This window comes from Bacillus rossius, chromosome 2, assembly GCF_032445375.1.
Source record: "Bacillus rossius redtenbacheri isolate Brsri chromosome 2, Brsri_v3, whole genome shotgun sequence".
Classification (NCBI taxonomy): domain Eukaryota; kingdom Metazoa; phylum Arthropoda; class Insecta; order Phasmatodea; family Bacillidae; genus Bacillus; species Bacillus rossius.
In genome coordinates, this window is record NC_086331.1 from 111,850,658 (window position 1) to 111,875,476 (window position 24,819).

A 24,819-nucleotide genomic window follows, 5' to 3' on the forward strand; every position below is an offset into this window, starting at 1 on the left:
ACTATATCCCAAATAACAGAGATCCATTGTACCTCATCGTACAAGCGATAAACAGAAGTATTTCCACTCTAATGTATGTTCATTAACATTTCTGCCTCATCTACATGTCTTGCGTCTTGCTTTAAGATACATCCTGCACACACATGCTTGCCCACGCCATAGTGACGTCTGAGCAGCCATAGTTTGCCATGTTTATTTAACTAGTCGCCTGCTAGAGTATGCTAAGATGGGCCGCCATATTTTCTGCTAGAGTTCACTTGTTTCAAATGCCATTCTGCCGATCTTTTTGACAACCGTCTTGTCTGGCATCTTGTTGGCCCTACTATGATATTTTAAAACTTATGAAAACTTTCGGATGATAGAGAAAAATTTTTTTGAAATAAATCAAAACTGTAGTTAAAACACGAACATAACTTTATATTACAATTAAAAATTCTACATCCATATATCTATCGATAACCTGGGATTAGAATCTTAAACCGCGAATAGATCGCTTGAATCAACTCAGCTACCAAAATTGATAACTCGCTGTACCCAAAACGGACGATCCTCGACTTCTATATTTCAGTTGGTCGGAAGGTTTCTGGGTAAGATGTGGGTTGTACTTTCAGTGTAAGTGCAGTATGTATTGTTTGTCGTAATCACTACAGTGTCACGAACATTTTGCAAGAGTCAAGAGTTTAACTAACATCGTTCAAAACCTACGGCACAAATCAGTATTATAAAACTGAGGTCTAATCGCCTTAGTCACGTAACAGAGAGAAGTAAAACTTGACCTTTACATTAAATTGTAATAGTGAATGTTGATTTAGTAAGTAAGCAAGCCACTCTCATTTTAATATGTAATCGTACAACTTAGCGGTTAATAACTTCAATAAAAAAATTATGAACCTAATTATTGTGTTCTCAGCTCTGGGGCTGACCCCATTCCTCAGACATGTAAGTGCTGTTGGAAACCGTGGTACACCCAACGCAAATCATGCAAAAAGGAAGTTGGTCATTGGTTTCAGCTACGTGTTTGTCAAAGAACATCAAAACACGACGATTACCATAAACGCACGTCTGGGCGAAGGCTCGAAAACAATACTCGAGTGAAGTTTAATGGTTGGGCATATGAAAATGAATACATTTTTAGCATTTAAACGCAAACTGCTGAGAGCCCACAATTTTTTTTAGTTCTTCCCACGTATCTTCATTTCCACTGAAATCATGTGCTCCACGAATGTCACTAGCCCACAGCAACGGCGGAGGGCCGCGCTGATCCACCAGAACCTTGCATACCTTATTACAGTCTAATGAGTAGAGACCTGCAAAATTCGCGGATTCATTGACCTCTAGGATAGACTCCAGAGTCCTTTAAATACTCGCGGAAATGACACCTGTTCATTGGCTACTGACGCGTGAGACGTCTCAACTAGGCTGTCCGTAATTTGGCACTTTCTTGGTTTAGTGTTTCCCTTTGGCTCACAGTTCCCCGGATAAAATGTGGGCCAATCGCAGAAGCAGTACGAAGATATAGTTGTTTTGATGCTAGCCTATCGCGAAATGAATCCGCGAATTTTGCATGTCTCTACTTATTACAGTCTAATGAGCATTCAGTAGGGGCAGGCAATTTTTCGCGAATAAATCTGAACGCCTATTAGGCTGCAACCAGTTATACTCACACCAGCGGTTTCTTCCTTGCGATTAGCGGACGTCTGCGAGAAAAGTCGTTGCCTTGTTTGACCGAGCCACTCAGGACGTGCATTGCTTCCGCACTGACTCACTGTGATTGGTGTTTCAACAATCGATATTGACCTGAAAGAAACTCACCCAATCACGGGACACAGACGATGCTACAGTGTTTTTAACTTCCAGCTAGTCTCGGAATCTTTTCGCGAAATATGCATGCCCGTTAGCAATCAGTAGAGTCCCGTGAATTTCGCGGATTCAATGACCTCCAGTGTAACGCCCCTCGTGCCTCAAAGTTGAATTATTTTAAATTAATTAAAAAGAGCCTTGGAAACTTGCTGGGTAAGAAAAATAAGAAAATTAAGTAATTGACCAGAGGTGGCACGAGGTGGAGAACAAGATAATTTGGATCTCCCTGACACAAGCAACTTGGGAGGAGTATGGATCTTTTAAGGGAAGAAGGTATATCTTAATAAATTAACACTACACAAGTAGCTTGGTCTATAGGTTCCCTGGTTTATTATTAAGGAATTTTGTGTTCGTATTATTCAAACCTGACAATAAAAATCTTAGTAAATAACAAAGTTAAAGGGGGCGCCCCAGGAGTAATTAAAACAGTACCTACATGTTACACCTTAGCAAAAATTATTACATAATTAAAATTTAAAAATTGCACCAAATTTGAATGTCCCAACAATTACATCGCTGATTAGTTTTGTTGATTCTACATATTCTTGAGGAAAGCACTGTTCGCTGGTAGGCTATTCATTTGATTTATGTAGTTCGTAGCTAGAAAGTGGGGGGGGGGGGATGTTGATTTCACATTACCACCCGGGTCTTCAAAAAATAACGTCGGGTCGCGGAAACCTCTCTTCTAACGTGACCCGCAGTGGAGGTGCGGGACCACGAGCTGGGAGCGATTTCTCTCTCCAGCACTTCGACCCTGTCTGAAACCCAAATCAAATTCAAAACGAATTAGACTTGCTTCCAGACAGTCCTATACCGTCGGCGCAAAAGGCCAACAAACGGGAAAGGGGGGGGGGGGGAAAGAAAAAAAATTACTCACCAACCAGGGTGTAGAGTTCGGAGCTCACTAGGTGTCTCGCGCCATCAGGATGCCGCGGACCGAGAAATCAGGATGCGCGGACGAAACCGGAATTTTTAGAATTAAATAAGAAGAAATAAAAATTTAACTACGCATGACTTTTCTAAAAACTACCTCTGCCTGGCTACTGTACAAACGGGATCACATCCCTTAAGCAAACTGACTACATTCTCGTGCACGCGAAAATCACCGTTCCCGCAAAAAGCCTCTTAGCGCAGAGGACGTAGGTGAGACGAGGTCAGTAGCCGAGGTCAGAGGGCTGAGTGCCCCGCAATCGGCCAAAACCCCTAATTAAATCGGGCGGTAAGGCCCCGGGTCAAAGGAGGGGGTAGGTTCGGTTCTAAGCCGAAAATTTCCGAAGGAGTCCGAGGCGGTCGTGGCAACAACACGACATGCGCGCTCTCTACCGGACCGAAACGAAAACAAAGAACAATCGACTTCTCCGGGCCGCGAGAGGAAAGCATAGTGCCTTATGGCACCGCGACGCTGCCTTCTAGCGGCGTAAGGGGGAACTACTTGAGGTGGTGAGCAGACTTGCCACCAGGTGTCATGAGGGTAAGCTCTGCACGCTGGCGACCAGGCCCGCGGTTACTTTTTTTTGCCGCTAGATGTCAGGGATGTGTCTGTCGGACCCGGGAGAAGGTTTTTGCATCAGGTCATCGTCCCGTTCGGTCACTGCTCTTAGCTTAATTTCTCAGAACTAAAGTGAGGAGGAGAGAGAGGAAGGGGGGGCAGAAATAGCCACTAAGGTGGGAACGCAGCTCCACTGGAGACTGCTTCGTGACGAGACATGCTTTTCTCAGCAGGCCTCTACAAGGTAGCAGCTTGCAGCCCAGGAGCTGCTCAAAGCAGTTTTGGTCATGCAGGGAATTAAAATTACAAACTCGGGGCGTGACTGCAGGCGAGAGAAATTTCAACCGGGCTGACCATGTCCACATTAGACAGCAAAATATCAGATTGGCCCCCTGGGAAGGGGCTTCGGTCCACTGGCACCAAGTTTAAATCGGTGGCGTACACCGGCCTAACAAAAAGTAAATCACCCCCATTAACCACCAGACAAATTAAAAAAATGGAAACCCCAAAAAAAATTTAAAATTATAGAATAAATTAAAAAAGTGTCGAAATGCCTAATTTCCGGCACATACTCCCCCGCTTGAATGCGGAGCATATAGGGAAGAAAAAAAAACAACACTTACACTGCTCAGTAAAACTAGTACCAGGTTCGCCTGTATCCTACTACTTAAAAAAAAATATGTTGATCACATCGAATGTGTATTATAATAAATTAAATTACCCTTAACGGTGAATTATGTCATGAGGAAAATTGATCTCAGATGTTGGGAATGGTGTCACGTGACAAAAACTCTAAACATGGGCGCTGTGAGGCGGGCCTAAAACACTGGGCCGGAACCGGAACTTGGTCCGTCGGGTGCCAGGTAAGAAAGGTGGGGATTTGTTTACCCCTGAAAATAATGAAAGTGGGAATGTAAACCCCTGTACAATAGTCTTTCCATAAGAAGCCGAAGGCATTGGGACTCAGCCCTGCACAGTCAGGCGATGGAGAAGACAGTCGAATTTTCTGCTTGCTCGAAGGCGAAACAGAGCCTCAGTCCCAGAGTAACACATGGCATAAGGTGGATTTCCCTTGGCGGAAATTTAAATATTTGGGGATGAAAACCCCAAAAGATCAACGATCCGTAGAGATTAATGAATTTAAAAATATTAAATATTCGATAAATTAAGAACTTTCAGTGCATACCACTCTGATGTTTATTATTATTAACTAATATTTATTATTTAAAAGATTTTGCAAACAAAACGATAAATGAAGGACTCTTCGCACTCAAATTTAAATTATTTAAAGAAATGTAAAATTCAATAAACCAACAATTATAAATCAAAAAGGGATAAATTATAATGGAGCAGTTAGATCTTCCATGACTGCTGATAGGCTTCGCACTGCCTGAGAGGGGGTTTGAACATAGGCCGTCCAAAGATGAGTGGTGGGAATGTAACCCAAAGCACACTCGAAAATGGTCATGAGATTTTTCACTCAGAGGACCTTGGTCATGGCTCGTTGGCTCAGAGGACCCTAACTTTTGCGCCGCTCGTTGGCTAGCTTGACCTAGCTCCTATTTTAGAAAAACACATAAAAGAAACCAGTTTGCCGTCTGGAAGTCACGTAGCTCTTACTTAAATAAAGCATCTCATCGATAACGATGTAAAAGAAATATAACTTTGGGGTAGAATGCAAAAGAAAAAGGAAAAAAAAAATGGCTGGATGTGACAGCTTCAGTGCTCAGACTCTATGTACGTCACTGTACATCACATTTACTTGCAAGGGAAATAAAGAAATAAACATGTAAAAGTATTAACGCAACATCAGTACAAAAAAAACACTACAAACATTATTCTTGCTTACTTTACGAATTATGGTTATTAAAAAAAGAAACGCAATCAGAAATTAAATATAAAATCGTGGAAAAAGATTCATGAAGATTCAAAAAATATCAGAGAGGTATTTCTGAGTAAAAAAATTACAACTCTTTGCGTCAATTAGCATCTTAAAGACTGAACTTACGTAAGTAAAAAAATTAAAAATTAAAATATCTTATATTACCTCGAATGTGCTAGCCTAGAAACGGGATGCTCAAACATACCCAAATTAATTTAGGGGACCTCTCGTTGGAGGTTGAAAAGGATTTCACCACTCTCGGTGATTAGTATAAATATAAAATGAGGCTAGTCACCTCGTAGGTGCTTACTTTCGGTGAAAAACTTTTTTTTTATACGCCCGATTATATTATTATTATTATTATTTGTATAGTCAATATTGTTATAAGTTACATATATAAAATATTTAAGTTATATTTTAAGTTCCCCTAGATTAAGAAAATACTTCGCTGCTAGATTAAGTGCAGTATAGATTAAATATAGTGCCTGGTTTGGTGACATGAAAATAATATATTATTAGGACATACAAGCATGGGTAGTTTGTTTACAAAATACGTGGCACGTGGGTGGAGCACACAGGAGAGGAGAGTGGGTTCCGCGCAGTTGGCGGCCCTGTCATGAGGTGACGAGATAACATGGCGGCGCGCGCACAAGCGCAGAGAGACAAAAATAAAACAAACACGACAGTCCGAAAGGACATTATAGTAATTTTTTTTTTTTGGGGGGGGGGGGGGCCTCATTAGTAAACAAAGTACTGGTCGAACACACAACGTGCTCTGTTTATTATTACTATTACCGGCAGACGTATGAGTTGGTACGTCTGTGGGCGTCTCTCTCAGAGGTAAGCGACCTCCGGGGCTTGCGGGGGAGGGGGGGGGAGAGTCCGCACGAACGTGCCGACACGTACTAGATTAGATAACACCGGCCGTCGGGCGGGGTGAAGAGGGTTAGGGGGGGGGGGGGGTTGTTTTGTCTGTAACAGCTGTGGGCCGCTGGGCGACGTCTCGCGCTGCGCGCTAACTAAGTCCGCACGGGACTTTAAAACTCAATCATAACTTTAAAATAGAAAAGCAATATAACTACCGGGTGTACCAGCGATCAGTTCACAATGTTATTATTACAAATTTGCTAAAACAAAATTTAATTAATTTTTTTTTTCTATATTTATTATTATTATTTTTTTTTTTTGGTATGCCTACTCGATTTAGGTATGCCTATAGACCAAACCATGCTCTGCTACCAATTGTTACGCCCCTCGTGCCTCAAAGTTGAATTATTTTAAATTAATTAAAAAGAGCCTTGGAAACTTGCTGGGTAAGAAAAATAAGAAAATTAAGTAATTGACCAGAGGTGGCACGAGGTGGAGAACAAGATAATTTGGATCTCCCTGACACAAGCAACTTGGGAGGAGTATGGATCTTTTAAGGGAAGAAGGTATATCTTAATAAATTAACACTACACAAGTAGCTTGGTCTATAGGTTCCCTGGTTTATTATTAAGGAATTTTGTGTTCGTATTATTCAAACCTGACAATAAAAATCTTAGTAAATAACAAAGTTAAAGGGGGCGCCCCAGGAGTAATTAAAACAGTACCTACATGTTACACCTTAGCAAAAATTATTACATAATTAAAATTTAAAAATTGCACCAAATTTGAATGTCCCAACAATTACATCGCTGATTAGTTTTGTTGATTCTACATATTCTTGAGGAAAGCACTGTTCGCTGGTAGGCTATTCATTTGATTTATGTAGTTCGTAGCTAGAAAGTGGGGGGGGGGGGGGGATGTTGATTTCACATTACCACCCGGGTCTTCAAAAAATAACGTCGGGTCGCGGAAACCTCTCTTCTAACGTGACCCGCAGTGGAGGTGCAGGACCACGAGCTGGGAGCGATTTCTCTCTCCAGCACTTCGACCCTGTCTGAAACCCAAATCAAATTCAAAACGAATTAGACTTGCTTCCAGACAGTCCTATACCGTCGGCGCAAAAGGCCAACAAACGGGAAAGGGGGGGGGGGGGGGGGAAAAGAAAAAAAATTACTCACCAACCAGGGTGTAGAGTTCGGAGCTCACTAGGTGTCTCGCGCCATCAGGATGCCGCGGACCGAGAAATCAGGATGCGCGGACGAAACCGGAATTTTTAGAATTAAATAAGAAGAAATAAAAATTTAACTACGCATGACTTTTCTAAAAACTACCTCTGCCTGGCTACTGTACAAACGGGATCACATCCCTTAAGCAAACTGACTACATTCTCGTGCACGCGAAAATCACCGTTCCCGCAAAAAGCCTCTTAGCGCAGAGGACGTAGGTGAGACGAGGTCAGTAGCCGAGGTCAGAGGGCTGAGTGCCCCGCAATCGGCCAAAACCCCTAATTAAATCGGGCGGTAAGGCCCCGGGTCAAAGGAGGGGGTAGGTTCGGTTCTAAGCCGAAAATTTCCGAAGGAGTCCGAGGCGGTCGTGGCAACAACACGACATGCGCGCTCTCTACCGGACCGAAACGAAAACAAAGAACAATCGACTTCTCCGGGCCGCGAGAGGAAAGCATAGTGCCTTATGGCACCGCGACGCTGCCTTCTAGCGGCGTAAGGGGGAACTACTTGAGGTGGTGAGCAGACTTGCCACCAGGTGTCATGAGGGTAAGCTCTGCATGCTGGCGACCAGGCCCGCGGTTACTTTTTTTTGCCGCTAGATGTCAGGGATGTGTCTGTCGGACCCGGGAGAAGGTTTTTGCATCAGGTCATCGTCCCGTCCGGTCACTGCTCTTAGCTTAATTTCTCAGAACTAAAGTGAGGAGGAGAGAGAGGAAGGGGGGGCAGAAATAGCCACTAAGGTGGGAACGCAGCTCCACTGGAGACTGCTTCGTGACGAGACATGCTTTTCTCAGCAGGCCTCTACAAGGTAGCAGCTTGCAGCCCAGGAGCTGCTCAAAGCAGTTTTGGTCATGCAGGGAATTAAAATTACAAACTCGGGGCGTGACTGCAGGCGAGAGAAATTTCAACCGGGCTGACCATGTCCACATTAGACAGCAAAATATCAGATTGGCCCCCTGGGAAGGGGCTTCGGTCCACTGGCACCAAGTTTAAATCGGTGGCGTACACCGGCCTAACAAAAAGTAAATCACCCCCATTAACCACCAGACAAATTAAAAAAATGGAAACCCCAAAAAAAATTTAAAATTATAGAATAAATTAAAAAAGTGACGAAATGCCTAATTTCCGGCACACCAGGATAGACTCCAATATCCTCTACACACTCGGGCAAATGCCAACTGTTCATTGGCTGTTGACTTGTGAGTCGTCTCGACTGGGTGGCCTGTGATTCGACATTTCTATGAGTGAGGGTCTCTAATTGGCCCTCAGTCCTCCAGATTAACAGAGAACCAATGACAGAAGCAGCACTAAGGTATACTTATTTGAATTTTAGCATAACACGAAATGAATCCGCGAAATTCACGGGTCTCTAGCGATCCGATATTTTCGCAGAAAGATGCCTCCAAGCATGAAATGCAAAGTCGGTGTGGGCGTCCTCTTGCAGAGCGCCACGTCGCAGAGCAAGCACGCGGCCAGGTTCCTCCGGCTGGCCATGGCGTCCATCATGGACATCCTCAAGATCAAGCCGTTCGTGAACGTGACGGTGCACGAGATCCTGTGGGGCTACGAGGACACGCTGCTCAAGCTGGCCAAGGACGTGGTGCCCAAGGAGCAGAAGCTGCCCTACGACGAGTTCGGGCTCATGTACGGGGTGAGTGGCGACACACGGGCCTTCCCGGGCGCACTTCTCCCCAGTGGCTGGGGTGGTCCCTGACCATTTTTATTTATTACCTAAGCATATTCTCATGACACATAAAACAATTTCAAAATAATGTTATCGTTGTGGTTTTTATTATTTAAGTTATGCTCAGTGTGTTTATAATGCTTTTATAAAACACCATCAGAAAAGTTCTACACACACACTTTTGCCAGAGTGAACTATCTCATTCTTAGTTAAAGAAAAAGAAGAAAAGGATTACTTCCTTATATTATGGATATTTTATAATAAAACGTATGTTTAAATGCTGGCAACACTGCAAAATCTGAAGTGCTGCTTGATGTGGTGAGCTTGGAAACTTCTATTTTAACATGGTTCACTTTGGCATAAGAAAGTGCTATACATAAACCCTGTTTACATAGCCTAGATTACCAACGTGTTTATAGTTATAATTATTTATAATAATCACCTGTGGATGATGTTTCTGACTCAAAACTCGGTACATAGTTGTCAGATGATCCATTGCTGATATCACTCACAGACCTGCCAACTCTCACGATTTTGGAGTGAGGCTCACGATTTTAATGTCCATCTCACGCCCTCACGCCAAAATAGTGTTTCCTCACGATTTTTCGGGGCCCCCAAGATTTTGTTTGTAAAAGTAACAAAACAATTTTTACGAAAGCTTACAGTAACGAGTTTCCATCAATACTCGAGTCACGTAAAGGAAGCTATTTTGCGTTTTGTAGCGTGTGCCGTGCTGATTTTCTATCTCGCATAGTGGAAGAGGAGACATTGTGAAACATGTCGCTACAAAAAAACACAACTAACACGTGAAGTGTATTGCTCCAATAAAAAAATAAATTTTGCTGTGAACAGTGATAATAGTGTTACACGAGCAGAATGTTATTTTATATCTTTTTTAGTTGCAGCCCTGCATGATCACTACACGACTGCGCTAAATTATGTTCAACTAAATTAAATCTGTAACCTATAATTTGTTGAAATAAATTTTGAAGCAGAGACCATGTGACATATGTACAGGTATGTCACTTAAATTTAAAGATTCTCATTTGTTGTTTTTTATATCTAACCTGTATTTATGGGCCTGAAAATTTTTATCGAGGACCTCATGATTTTTTAAATTTGAATATTGGCAGGTCCGCTTTCCTAACTTCCTCGACTTCCTCGTCTCTCTTGACCTCGTCGAAGATAAATAAATTAATCAACATTTATTTTATATGTTGCTTTTAATACACAAATAGTAAAAAAATTGGTTGTCTGTAAAGTCGGTTAACGGACGATGGTTTAACGTGACAACGTCATAACAAAACATTGATGAAATGATTGCATACTTTTATGAATAAAATTGAATCATTTGCATTTTAATGATAAAAGAATAAATACTTGAAATTATACTAGTAATCAGTGTTTTGAAATGCAAGAATAATTAATCTTTATTGCCGAAATTGTTGTTCTAATAAGCTATGAAAACTACATTAACTTTTCGTTTAAATACGATTATGAACAAGTTTTTATATAAATAAACTGTAATAAAATATCTAACGTAACCTATTATTACTGCACTCGCCAACAAATGCTACTTTTTTTAATAACAAAAGAATAAATACAGCGTAACGGGACAATGTACCTAACGGGACACATCGTAACGGAACAATGTGCGTAACGGGACTCTTTTTCGTGCGTGCAGCCGGCGTCCATCGATTTATTAGACGTTAACACGCCAAAAAAATTGTGTATTCTTAGTTTTAAAGAATACGCTAGCTATTTAAGTTGTAAATACTAATAAAAATATGTACTCTCGCTGTAAGAACATGTAAGAGTTTTACTATTGTGCATGGAGGTTACGACACAAGTTATTTTATATGATAAAATGGTTCTACAATTTGTTATGTGTGGGAGAAACTCATCAAGCCTATACAATTTTAGTAATAACACAGCTGTTAGGTTAGCTAGGATTATTTCGCAGATTCGTTTGGTGGCAAGGTAAACTTGAAGCACCTACATCAAGTTGATTATTAAATGTTCTTTACACTGATGCTAAGGGATTTTCCTATAAATCTTTTGCGATAGTCTGGCAATTGTTTTTTGATCTGAAATTTTATATCAGATATTTACAAATCGTGATTTTCGGGGTATGAAATTACACTTAAATAATAATAATGATGAACAATTGTGTGACCTTTCACCGTATTTTTTTTATAGATAATAGATACATATATCTGTTGATAAATTTTGAGACGAACTATAAAATACAAGTGAGCCACCGTGTTACATTAACAGGAAAAAGCCCTTAAATAATATTTGTGACAATATAATGCGATATGGCGTGTGAGCACAAACCTCAAGCGTCGAAATATTTCAATTTGAAATAGTCGTCGATGAAATAAATTTTTGGGTACTTTCCTCAAATGTAATGAAATTTTTTGACGTAGCCTATAAAATTGTATGAAAAAATTACTATCCAAATATAACGCATTTCCTGCACTTTTGTCTTTCCTAAACAATTTCCCTGACAGTTGTGAAGGTTAGTAACCTCCATGACATGTAGAGAAAAAATGAAAATCTTTAAAGTGCTCTTAAATGAGTCAATGCCATTTGAAGCAGACAAAAGTGAATTACAAAAAAAAAAAAAACTATCGGATATGTACTTGCTGTGTTATCTAGCACGTTCCCGCTGTGCGAGGTGTGATGAGCGTAGTCTACGGTACAGTTTACGGCATTCCTTCGCGCGCGCCATGCCATCACTTCGTCGTATCTCCGTGGCAGCGCCGGGTTCAACGCCCGGGTTGCTCCTGCTCCCCGTACGACTGCGTTCCTCTGCCATTTTCCCCCGTTGTGCAGCCACCTCAGCAATTCATCACATTGGTGGAAGTTGCCCCTCCAGTGGGACTCTTCCTTTATTTTTACCAAATATTTTACCATCGAAAACAAAGGAAATATTAAATACGCATTGATAAACAGCACAAGGGATCTGCAGACTTATTCCACAGTAACTTCTGGGTTGAGGCCAACACCGTGAACATTGATTGCTTGAAGTTTCGGTGTGCCTTGTCGCCGCCATCTTCAAACGGCAATGAGCAACTGAAGGCCCTGTGTTGCGGCACTCACTGCATCCTCGGCCGAGCCCTGTGGTTGGTCGTGATTTGCATGGACCAATCACAGCCCGGCTGTGTATGGTCCCACATAGATACTGCGCCATAACACCAGGCTTTCAATTGTTAACCGCTCTCGAAGATGGCTGCAACAAGGCACGTCGAAACGTCAGGCAATTCATCATTTTGACAGACGTGGCATCAACCCAAAATCCGGTAAGTAGGTTTTGATTATGGCCATGAAAGCCAACTATATATTTCCTAGTGTTTCAATCGCAAGACTTTTACTTCCTTACAAAGCCTCACTTCCATAAACGTACAAAGATTCATTATGTTACAATTAAAAAGTTCTCAACGTCCATTAACAGGCCATTTTTCTTTGCTGAGGGGCCGATCATGTGACAGTTATACGTTTTCGTGTATTTACATTTTAATTTAAAGCTAGCTTGGCATTTTGCTTGGAAACAAACTACATGTAACAGCGACGGAGACAAATGATTTAGACCGCCGCTGGTATGTTCATATTGCTATTGCATTAGCAGAAAATATGTCTGGTCTGCTCTTGCTTAGCTTCACGTCTGCCTTGAAAGGTTAGAAAATATCGCTAAGTGATTTTAATACTTTATTTCATTTTTGTTTTATTTTACTGTTTGGTTCCACTTATGAGCAGCGTGTTGCATTAAAACATGTGACAACAGCTGCCAAATGACTTGTGCGTGGATGTTTTTCGATAGTATTATCAAATGTTGCGAAGTATTTCCGTAAGGTGTTACATAATTAATTTCTGTAAATTTTTTAATGCCCTTTTTATCAAACGTATTTCAAGAACCAATTTTAAACAATAAGTTTTTAGTTTGGAATATTTTATTAACATGAATAGTTTTTTTCTTCTGTTTTTATGTCATGTCACCGACGGCCACTGACTTTTTTTTTATCTCTTCAGCGACTTCATGATGGGTTAGAAAACTGTAGTTTCTCAACAAGATAATAGGAAAAAAAGTTTCATTTTTACACATGAGTGCTTCTCTTAAATTTATAAAAATGTTTAAAATTTTTTTTTTTTGTGAAAATTTACAAGAGCCATCAGTTTCAGCAGTTGTTAAAAAGAATCATACAGGTCCATATTTAGTCTTAGATGAAATTTTAGGTGTTAATTAGTGTAATATATAAAAAAAAAGGCGTGTGTGTGTATGTATGCAGGGGGAGTCGGAATCCAATTCTTAAACTTCGGCTGCAGGGTTCATCACAGAAAAATAAGTTAAAAACATACAGGACCTATGATCTACAATTATTTCCAAGGTTCTTATACGCCTTTAAAGTTGGAGCTGAACGACTGGTTTATTATTTGTAATAAAAAAAGTTGTAAAAAGAGAACACTAAGTATCTGGGTAATGTTGATTTGTACAAAGTTTTGCAACCACTTGCCAAAACTTGTATGGGAAATAAGGGTTTTTTACTCAATTATTTCAATGAAATAATTTTACGAATGCTGCAAATTTTGCACTGGTTATAAAACTTGGCTCAATCAAACATAATCCCAAAGCTTAGTGTTAGATTTTAAATTCTTCTGTTTTCCATGTAAAAAACTAGCTGTTCAGCTTAAACTTTAAAGACGTATACCAGCATCCTTTCACTCATCTGTCATGCTTTTTTTTTTAACGGTTTACTGGATTATACAAATTGTGCTTTGAGAAAATATATATGAACACATTTTAATTGGTTATCGTGCTGCTTTAATATTATTAAATGCATAGCTCAGTCCACTGGATTGATTATTTAATACAACTTAAAGTAATATTATATTAAATTGATTACGTTTCTTAGAAAATATATTTCCACGAATTCGCATAGGTAATAATAAATAAAACTTTATAATAGTATAAATACCGTTCATACTAATGATTTATAGTAATCTAAAGTGTGCAGAAACTATACAGTATTAACTTTTTAATGAATTTTATCAAGGTGAGCAGTATATTAATAAACTTATTTGTCAAAAATCAGGTCCAAGCCTGGGTTTAGTGTATTTTCCAGTCGTATTCGTTTCTTTCGGAAAAGATTCATTATGTGCTGTGGGAATCGAACTATTCTATAGTCGACGTAGCTGCTCCTGTAGCGACTCTAGCGGCGGGTGCGGAACTACGTGTGAATAGCGTTCAGAAATTTAGTGATTGATATTGAATACTGGTCCATATAATAAAAAATATTTATTTATTCTTAATATTAGTGATATAAATTGCGTTTACAAATTTTGCAGGGATATATATGTGAGTTTATGTTCCCATTTGAATAATTTATTTGCATTATAAATTATTATTATATTATTTAATGCATAATTTAAATTATAATAAACATTAAGTATATTCTGATTTTAATTATTAATTAAAATCTATCGCTATTATTTTACTAACTGAAATTATAAATTTCTACACATGTTTATATTAATTTTGAATACTGAGTATTTATTTGATACATTTTTGTTACAATAAATTTCAGCATAGTTTTGGGTCTTAAATGAAAAAGAAGTGTAACATTTAACGCGCGTACATAAGTATACACACTTTTTTTTACGATGAATCTGCAGCAGACGATTATCCGTCAATTTTAGACTCAACCTGCATATAGCTTCTAACATATGAATGTCTGAATATAGATAAGATAACATCAATAACCGACTCTTAACACTGTGACTAAAATCCCTTTGATCGATTTTCGAATCGAACTCGAAGTCCGTTTGGCGTTTGAAGTTACGTACTAGTTTTGAAGTTAAAGATTGCTGAAACTGTTCCACTCCTAACGTAACCAGGCAGACTGGTGTGCATCACGAACTCACCAAGTGCCTGGGAAGAATTCACTTTCACCGTCGTTGTGCGCCGTCAGCTGCCGCGTCTGGTAGACTTTCTCCATTTTGAGTGAACTATGTATGCTCTGTTCAAAAACACCAGCCCACTTCTCTTAGCAACTCAGGTGTTCCCGTGCAGGTTCAATGCTGGGGTGCAGGTTGCATGTCAGTGATCGGCTGCCATCTTGAATATCGGTGACCTTTTATCTACCCCAAAACGACTGAAAATTTCACAAACCGACGCAAAATATTCATATTTCGAGTAAATGTCATGTTCTTAGGACAATGGTCTGCATTTTATTTTAAAAGTCCTGATAGGTATTTTCTTTGGCCATTTTCCTGAGAGAGGCCCTATACCATATGAGGCCCTTACCCAGCCGCCACAATACATTAAAATATAAACATTAAATGTATATTAATATATTTATTTTAAAAATAAACTTATAGTTATATCAAAATACATTGTTTCGAACATGTTAAGTGCAGAAATATAAAACAATAAAATGTAGTAAAAATATTAAAAGGACAATAAATATATACTAAAATTTTTAGGAAAATTTTTAATGCGTCACCAATTTCAAACGTTCTGGGTTCAATTTTCAATCCTCCCGAAACGTTGCAACGGTTTTATCTCATGAAGTCTATGTTGTTTGTCTGTGTTTTCGTCCTTTTTGTGCCCTGAGTATCTGTTTTGTCACTTCACTGTTTCTCCGTTGTGTCTCTGTGTTGACGTTTTGTACAGATAATCTGTTCAGTATTATCGTCGGGTTCATCTGTTTGTCGCTGTGTTTTCCAAGGTAGTTTTTTGTGTTTATTTTTTAGTAGTCTAGTCAAGGCCCTCCGAGCGCTGGAGCTGAGTATGGTGTGTGGTGGGGTTAATGACCAACAGTCCTGACGTCTAGATGACCATCTTGGATGACCTTGAATTTTGACCTTGACCTTTGACCTTGAATTCCATCATATTGGATTCTGCTATTTTGTCATCGAGCGCCCCGATCGTAGAAATTTGCATGTTTTCCATGTTATATCTGATGTCTCAACCATTTTTTTTTAGATTCTGATGACACAGTCGCCATTTTGCAATCGTCTGCTGGAGGCCATCATCTTGGATGATGTCACGGCTGCAATCTTGGTTTTTTTTTCAGTTCTGCTGGAGGCCACCATCTGGGATTCAGTAATCTTTGTTTCTGCTGTTTGTTCCGAGAGAGCGCCAGCATCACTCTGTCTCATGCACATAAGGTCGTTGTTCCATTACCTGCTAATGTTGTTGTGGTACTTATCAACATATTACATTTAATTTTTTATACAAAATACATTGGAAGCACTGTGATTCGAACCATCACAGATCTGACCTCTGGGTTGGAAAACATCCGCCTTTAACTGCACGGCCATCGAGACAATTACCAGACTTAGAGTTAAATAAGGTATATAAAAATAACACATATTCGGATTTCCTATTTTTTAGTCTGAAGGAATAATAAATATCATCATCACCTATTTGAGACCAAGCCGCCATATTTATTTTTTTCAATACATGATACCAAGATCTCTAGTTAACAAACATCACCTGCTAGAGAGCGCTCCCGTCAACTTATTTTCAGTAATTGGTACCAGGAGCGCTGGTGTCTAGTAGTACACACAACTTCTGCCAGAGGGCACTTTCACCATATTAATTTAATTTTTACCTTCTAGAGTGCAGGAATAATTTATTACTGTGACGTCGCATCATTTTGTCATTTGGGCGCAATTTTGAAATTCGCTAATTATTAAGCTAGTTTTTCGAAAGAAAAAAAAACTTAAAAATCATTACAAATGTTACTTGTTAATTTACTGATGGATGCGAGCTATTGCAGTGCTCGGTTAAATCCTTGCTTTATGCAACAAAAACATATTTAATCGAAAATACCATAAAATGACTGGTTCTAGAAATAAAACACAATTTTTACAAAACAAAAATACATAATTTACGCAACTAAAAAAACAAGAAGACATATTCTGTTCAACATTTATTTCCACATTTTATTTGTGCATTTCATGACACTATAGCTGTATGGCCCGCTTTTCGAGCTTGATCAACGAAATACTTAAAGCACATCTTACACAGAGCTTGCGCTTATGTTTTGTAACCTGAGGTCTCACAAGACGGGAAAAGTTTTTAATGTATTTTGTAGGAGTAATTTCGTGAAAATGGAACGGAAGTCGAGGAACGGAAATGTGTCACAAAGATGGCGGAGCCAAGTGTAGCAACAAAAACCCGTATGTAGTCACTTTCATAAAAATTATGGAACATACGAAACATATGGGTGTGCCAACTGAAACTTCATGATAGTGAAACTACCCTGGAACATATTTAATGAACTAAAATAGTCATAGTAAAAAGTAATCACAAGGTTTAAAATACATAAGAAAACTGGCATTACAATCATTACATTATAATACATACGTCGTATTTCTCCTTTGAATTCCCTAAAAGGCTTACTAGCACAGTGGCAGAGCGCGTGTATGGTAAACTGAAGATCAAATATCTTCAGTGGGATTTTTAAAAACTTTTTTATAACATTATAGTATAATAATTAGAGTCCCGGAAATTTCGCGGATTCCTCTGGCCTCAGGATAGAATTCAAAGTTATAGGTGTGCTCGACGCATGTTTACTTTCCCATTGGTTGATTTATCAGCGAGAACATTTTTATCCTTGTTATTTGGCACTACCTGATTCGCTTACTTCTCTCCTGGCTGGGCATCGTTGGCTCACGGTCGTAGAGAGGCGTGCCCAAATAACTGCGGTCCAATCATGAACACAGTGCGACAGTATGGAGGTTTGCATTCTAGCTTGCGACTAAATGAATTCCGTGGCTCTACCTATGGGTAGAGACCTGCAAAATTCGTGGTTTCGATGGTCTTCAGGATGGACTGCACATACCCCTGTACACTCGGGCAAATAACGCAAGTTCATTGGCTGCCGACTTGTAAGTCGTCTCAGCTGGTTTGCCTGTGCTTTGATCCTTCTTCGGTTGAGGGTTTATAACTGGTTGAGATTCGTCCAGATGAACAGTAAGCCAATAGCAAAATTATCTAAGAGGTATATTTGTTTGAATTCTAGCCTATCACCGAATGAATCCGCGAATTTTGCAGGTCTCTACCTATGGGTAGGGACCGGAAAAATTCGCGGGTTCCATGACCTCTAGGATGAACTTTATAGTTCTACGTACTCTCAGTCAAATGCCACCCTCTCATTGGCTGCTGTCTTGTGAAGGCGTCCCAACGTAGCGGCCTGTGATTCGATACAGCTACGGTTGAGTGTTTCTCACTGGACCAGAGTCATCCAGATGAGTTGTGAGCCGATAGCAGAGGCAGCGCCAAGGTATAGCTATTTGAATTTCAGGCTGTCGTGATATGAATCCGCGAATTTTTCCGGTCTCTACCTATGGGTTGCTGGAGGCAAGTGGCGATGCCGTAAGAAACCCCGGAGTTTGTAGCGAGAAGCAGGTTGAGGAAAGGAGGGGAAACTCGTTCCTTGCGACCTTCGCCGGTCGAGACAGCGTTAAGGCGTCACGGCCTAGTTGAGGCCGCTTGCCGCAGCCTCCATCTGCGCTGTGGGACATGCTCCAGCCCTGATTCAATACAGTTCCTTGGTCATACGCCATTGCAAGTTTTCAAGCACGCAAACCCACATAGAACAACCCTAGGTCAGCTCATGTCAAACAGGTAAACCCGAACGATGAACCCAGACAGGTGTTACGGACAACACAACAACGACAGCACAGACGAACGCATTCAAACTTAAATATCAGAAAGCACGAGAATTCCGTGGAAGAAATTTAGTCATGAACAATAGTAACAATAAAGATAATTCAAAAAAATAATAATTTTCAAGAAATTGTGTTAAATTAAACTAACCCATTGCATGAATCATTTAAAGAATGTTTTTGAGCCCAGCTGGGAACGGCCTGCGTGCCGGCGGGACTGACGTAAGCGAGTGTCATGGCGCACTCAACTGGTATTGTTGAGGTTACAAAACTTCAGAGCACTTTTTTTTTTGCGTCCGAGTTTCAGTGCAGGAAACATTAAATTATTTGTGCACGCATGTTCAGCAAATTACCACTTAATATTTTGTAACATTATCATTATTTCAAACGTTTCTAATCTAAAATTGGACTGAATAGGTAATTATTAAGTGAATTTTATTGAATAATTGTGACGCAATAAGTCAGTAAAAAATATTAAGTTTGTATGTCCCGTTTCAGGTCACTACCATATTTGGGTTCCACACGATTAAACTTGCCCAATTTTTGAGTGGCTAAACTTTCACAAAATCAAAAAAAAAATAAAAAATTATATATCACATACCTTTCGCATAATTAGCTGTTAGATACATTTTTAAGGTTTTTGTGCAGTATGGATACAAAGTATGAAATAGAAGTTTTGAAGTCAATTTTACTGGCTGCTATGTGATATAGTTTAATTTATTTCAGAAAAACAATTAATTTTATCTGACCTTTTAAATCATCAACATTTTTATAATTATAAAAAGCTAAATAAATTTAAAAAAATTCTTCCGAATGAATTTTAAACAGTTCCACATAGTAGCCACCAGCATTGTCTTTAAAAATAGAAATTTTCTTTTATTTATTCAATTGGTATCTACTCCTTATTTATACTGCACAATAATGTTAAGAATTAAACTTTATAGCTAATTATGCAATATAGTTACGATTTATAATGTTTGTAGAACTACTGGGTTCGTAAGGGATAGCCCAATTAGTTGTATTACAGTTTTATTGATTACTGATATTTACATCACTAATAAATAATTTTTCTTAAATATGCCTAATCACCAATTACTCTCACTTAAAAATGTTTATTCTCAAGTCACTCAGTGTCTTTCAAGTTCCGCAGTCCGCACTCATCACTGGGCCGCCTCCTCGTGCAATTCACGCGGCACACCCCGCGGAGCTCTGTCACCAACAACCTGTCACCGAACTCACAGCGGAACTCCGTCGCATAACTCGGTCGCCAAAACTCTCGCCGCACTCACGGCACTCTCGCCACTGTCGCTGAACTCTCGCCGCACTCCGTCACCGAACTCACAGCGGAACTCCGTCGCAGGACTCCGGCGTCACTGCTTAAGAGGCCACTCCAGTGTTTCAGGGGCACTACGCAACCCGCGTTAACCTCATAAGATTCAATGCTATTTTCATTTTGCTTATAACTAATTATCTAATATAGATTTCGAAATGATACTTGCTTGATATGTAAGACAACGATGCTCTTATCAAAGCCCCTTTCTTCAAAAACGTGCATAAATTATGGTTCAAACCTAGACAATACACTTATTCATATTAGTGAAGATTAGTATAAAACCATAATTTATGCACGTCTTTGAAGAAAAGGGCTTTGATAAGAGCATCGTTGTCTTACATATCAAGCAAGCATCATTTCGAAAAATATATTAGTTAATTAGTTATAAGCAAAATGAAAATAGCATTGAATCTTATGATGTTAACGCGGGTTGCGTAGTGCCCCTGAAACACTGGAGTGGCCTCTTAAGCAGTCTGTGGCGCCCTTCTCGAACCTTCGCGTCATCCCGGGCCGACCCGACTCCCGAACAGTCGAGAAGGGTGGCGTCGCTTGCTCACGCGGTGGCCCGCGGAATTCCCAAGGCCGCTCAGCGATAGATAACGGCGCCGAGGCATGGTGCCGCGCGGGGAGCGGAGGGGGAGAGGGGTAGCGACGACCCTTGTTATCCGGCCAGGCATGCGTGGCATGCCTTACGTCATTGGATGGTAGGTGACGTCAGTGGCCGTGCGGGGCCACCAGCCAACTCCGAACCTGGCGTCGTGGTCTGGTCTCTCCCGTTCGTAACAATATATGTATATATAGTTAGATATGTAGTCAAGTTAGGTACCTCGATTATTTGCCTGGCATTCAAAATCCTAAATAAATAAAATAAATAAATATTTATTAATGTTATTTAAGTTTGGCCACTCATAAACAGTCTACAAGTTTAACCGGGTTAAACATAAAAATAAAATACTTCCATCGGAGTTGTTTCATTACATTGTAAAAAAAATTATCTCTGCAAATCTAATGATTCGATAGTTGACATAGCTGCTCCGGCAAACGAATTCTAGTGGTGGGTGCTGAAACTTATTGCGATTCGCGTCCATGAATCACAGTTCACACAGACAAAGGGATATGTTATAGTATTAACTCTTTGTTGCATTTTAACAAGATGGGCAGTATTTTTTATCATATTCCTTGTCGAAAATCGGGTCCAAAGGCCGTGTTTAGTGTTTTTCAAGTATTTTATGCTTTTATCGGAGCCTTTTCATTATATATTTTTAAAAAACCGGCCTGACAAACAAATGATTCAATAGTCGACATAGCTGCCCGGCAGCGAATTCTAACGACGGGTGCGGAATCTACGTGTAATTCGCGTTCAGAAATATAGCTGGAAACACAGTTCGCGTTTATTTATCATCTCGATATTATTTTAAAGAATTCTAAGTTAAATTTCGTGTCCGAGTTTCGTATTATAAGTGTATTTGAAACATGATAACACACGAATTTGCTCGTTACAGAGGTTAAATGTTACACATCACTGGCGAGTACTGAAAGACTCTCAAATTTTTTTTTTTTAGGTTTTCTTAAGTGTGTCAAGTCTACATACCTAAGTATTTTAATCAGTTCATTTTCCATTACAACGGTCAGTGTGTTTCAATTATTGAATTTGAAACGAATTTTTTTTGTCACACTTCTTCTTCCTGTTCATTTATCGCTTAAGGTTGCCCAGAGTGTGCCTACACAACTGTGAGTCATCAAGGTAAATCAGTCATACATGGTCTGTTAATTCTTACAGCATATTCCTGTAAAATAAAAATTTTAAAAAGTAAATATGATTTATGGTTTAAAAAACACACTGATGAAATAATTTTTTGTAAAAAGATTATCAAAGGCTACACGAGGGTGCGAATGCAATTTGTGGTGTCAGAGTGTGCGGAGGCCGTTTGTAAACACCTCATTTAAAAGTACGTGCAGTGACCAGTTTATTTGTAGTAGTGTCAAGCTTGTTTCGTATCCTGATGCTACCCCTGAGAAGTGAGCTACGCATCACAGCCGTGTGATGCAGCGATGCCTGCTGCATACCCCAGAGGCATTGATACACGCGTGCGAAATCAAACACGCAATTTCTTGAGAAACGGCTAACTCTAGAGCGTTACACCGATTCGACCTTTATTGCTAATCTTTACGTGCTTATTAATAAACACTAGTAAAATTAGCGATTCAACCTCGTTGTTGTTTGCGGTAATGATGTGAATCCCTATTTTCGCTCTAAAGCTAGAGTCACAATGCCACGACGGCACGACACGCTCAGTAGCCAATAAAACACGACGTCGCCGTGACGTCAACACGACAAAATACGCGCCCCGACGGCGCACAAGAAGTAGATTCTATTTCTAATCTCGTCGTGTCGTGCCGCACGACGGAAAGCAAAACGGAAACCTTACAAAAAATAGACTTCAAAAATATTTACTTAAAAACGAAATTTCGTATTACGTTTGGGCACATTTTCACATTTCAAGGTTGACTTCAGCTGTTTATTACGTTTCTTTTTAATTATTCGCATGCCATTCTTCTATCCCTTATTAACATAATTATCTATATCTTGCCTTCTTGTATCTAAAATAAACGTAGTATCATTTAGTCCCAGAGAAAACTAAATTTTATATTGTTCTGCACTTCAACTATCAATAAGAAATAAAATATTTCTACAGGGCGTACGTTGTTTTTAGAACATTCTATACTGCATTTTATGGACGCATTTGGCATGGGAAAATTTGCCGATAGCCATATTAGAGTTAGTCGTGTTAATGTTGTTGTGGTATTGTGACCCTACGCTATTGACTGTGTCGTGCTGGAACGATGTAATACGTAGGCCCTATAATCGGATTTATCTTGTGTCCGACGTAAAATTGTGACTCCAGATTCAGAAGTTATGTTGAGTATACGATATTATTTAAACAAATTACTATTTAGGAGAGTTTGTTTCATCTCGTGTGATCTGTGGTTGATTTTGAAGTGAAACTTCTTTAAAGTTTGCAGGATAAGGCAAAGCTATGATTCATCCTAATGTAACAAGTGTTTTGTCACCATGTTTGTTACAATTGTAAACCTCCGGTGTGAAACACCGTTGTGAATCTCCATTGTGTGTGACCCTCCATTGTGTAACACCATTGTGCACCTCCGGTGTGAAACACCATTGAACCTCCGGTGTGAAACACCATTGTGAACCTCGGGTATGAAACACCATTGTGTACTTTAGTGTTTGGTTTAACCATTCAAGTTAACAGTTTAATATTTTTTTATCATATAAGTGGATAATTGAAGTGTGGAGTTTTACTACTAGCACGCGTAACGGATACGCACTAAATTTTTAACCAAAAATTGGTGCATGTACTTATGTACACGCATTTGAAGTTGTAATTACTTGGCGTGATAAAAATCTAACTTTAACTTTGCATGTGAATAACTAATATAAATAAAATAATAAAATGAAGCGTGAAATTATAAATGGTTGGTAAGTATAAATTGAATAATAATAAAAATTTAAAAACTATCCACTATTCAATATTAATATCAACATATGTATAATATTACTTATTTAATACAATAAATTAATCGAAATAAATTTTAATGAAAATTAAAAATTAATATATATGCTGAATGTTTATTCTAACATTTGTTAAATGAAAATGTTATAATTTATAATGCAAATAAATTATACATACGGGGACATAAGCTCACAAACACTCCCATGAAAATGGCAAGAGTACTACTAAATCTTCCACAGACACTTCCTGCCAACGACAATGGAAGCTTACAAGCAGCCTGTCGTCGTTATACATACAGGAACATAACCTCACTTACATAAATGCAATTGAAAATACACTTGAAAAAGTTTATAAACATAATTTCTGCCACTAATATTAACAATAAATAAACATTTTTAATTATATAGGCCAGTTTTCAATATCAATCACTTAAGTAAATATATATTTTTATTTGTATGTAGCTTTTTTAATCCTGCCAATTTTTTTTGCATGCTGCACGCGCATCGTCAAAATTCATTCTCATCTTCTTTTTTTTTCATAACGCGCCTAAGGAATTACTACTTAACCTCACTTATACAAATACATTAGAAAAAAGTTTATAAACACAAATTCCATCATTAATATTCACAATAAAGAATTGTTATTAATGATATATACCAGAATTCAATATCAGTCACTAAAGTACATATATAATTTTTATTTTAATGTAGCCTTTTTTTTTCATCCTGTGAAAATTTTGTTGCATGGTGCGCGCGCATTTAGTAACCCGCCTGAAGAATTTTAACTTCTGAAATGCTTTTTAAGTTTTATTTACAGGGGCACATAGTAGGCTTATTCGTAGGGACTGGAAAAATTCGCGGTTTGAATGACCTCTAGGATGGACTCCACGATCCTCTATGTACGCGGGAATATTACACCAGCTCATTGGCTACTGACTCGTGACACCTGCTAACTGGGATGCTGTTACGATTCGATACTTCTTACGTCGAGGGTCATTCATTGGCTCACAGTCCTTCAGGCAAACTGTGTTCCAATCACTGAAGCGGCGATAAGTTACACGCACTTGGATTCCAGCCCATCGCGAAATGAACCCGCGAATTTTTCCTATCTCTACTTATTAGTAGAGACCTGAAAAATTCGCGGGTTCATTTCGTGTTATGCTAAAATTCAAATAACTATACCTTAGTGCTGCTTCTGCCATTGGTTCTCTGTTAATCTGGAGGACTAAGGTCCAATTAGAGACCCTCACTCGAAGAAGTGTCGAATC

The 24,819-nt window shown here is 39.1% G+C and overlaps 1 protein-coding gene across 1 annotated transcript in view; it reads left to right on the plus strand.

Annotated features, from left to right (window-relative positions):
• Positions 1-24,819, plus strand: part of LOC134529622 (lysosome membrane protein 2) — a 169,793-nt gene that overhangs the window by 129,704 nt on the left and 15,270 nt on the right. Inside the window, exon 5 of the mRNA XM_063363918.1 lies at positions 8,769-8,975. Within this exon, the coding sequence (XP_063219988.1) occupies positions 8,769-8,975 (207 nt within the window). The remainder of the gene's footprint in view (positions 1-8,768; positions 8,976-24,819) is intronic.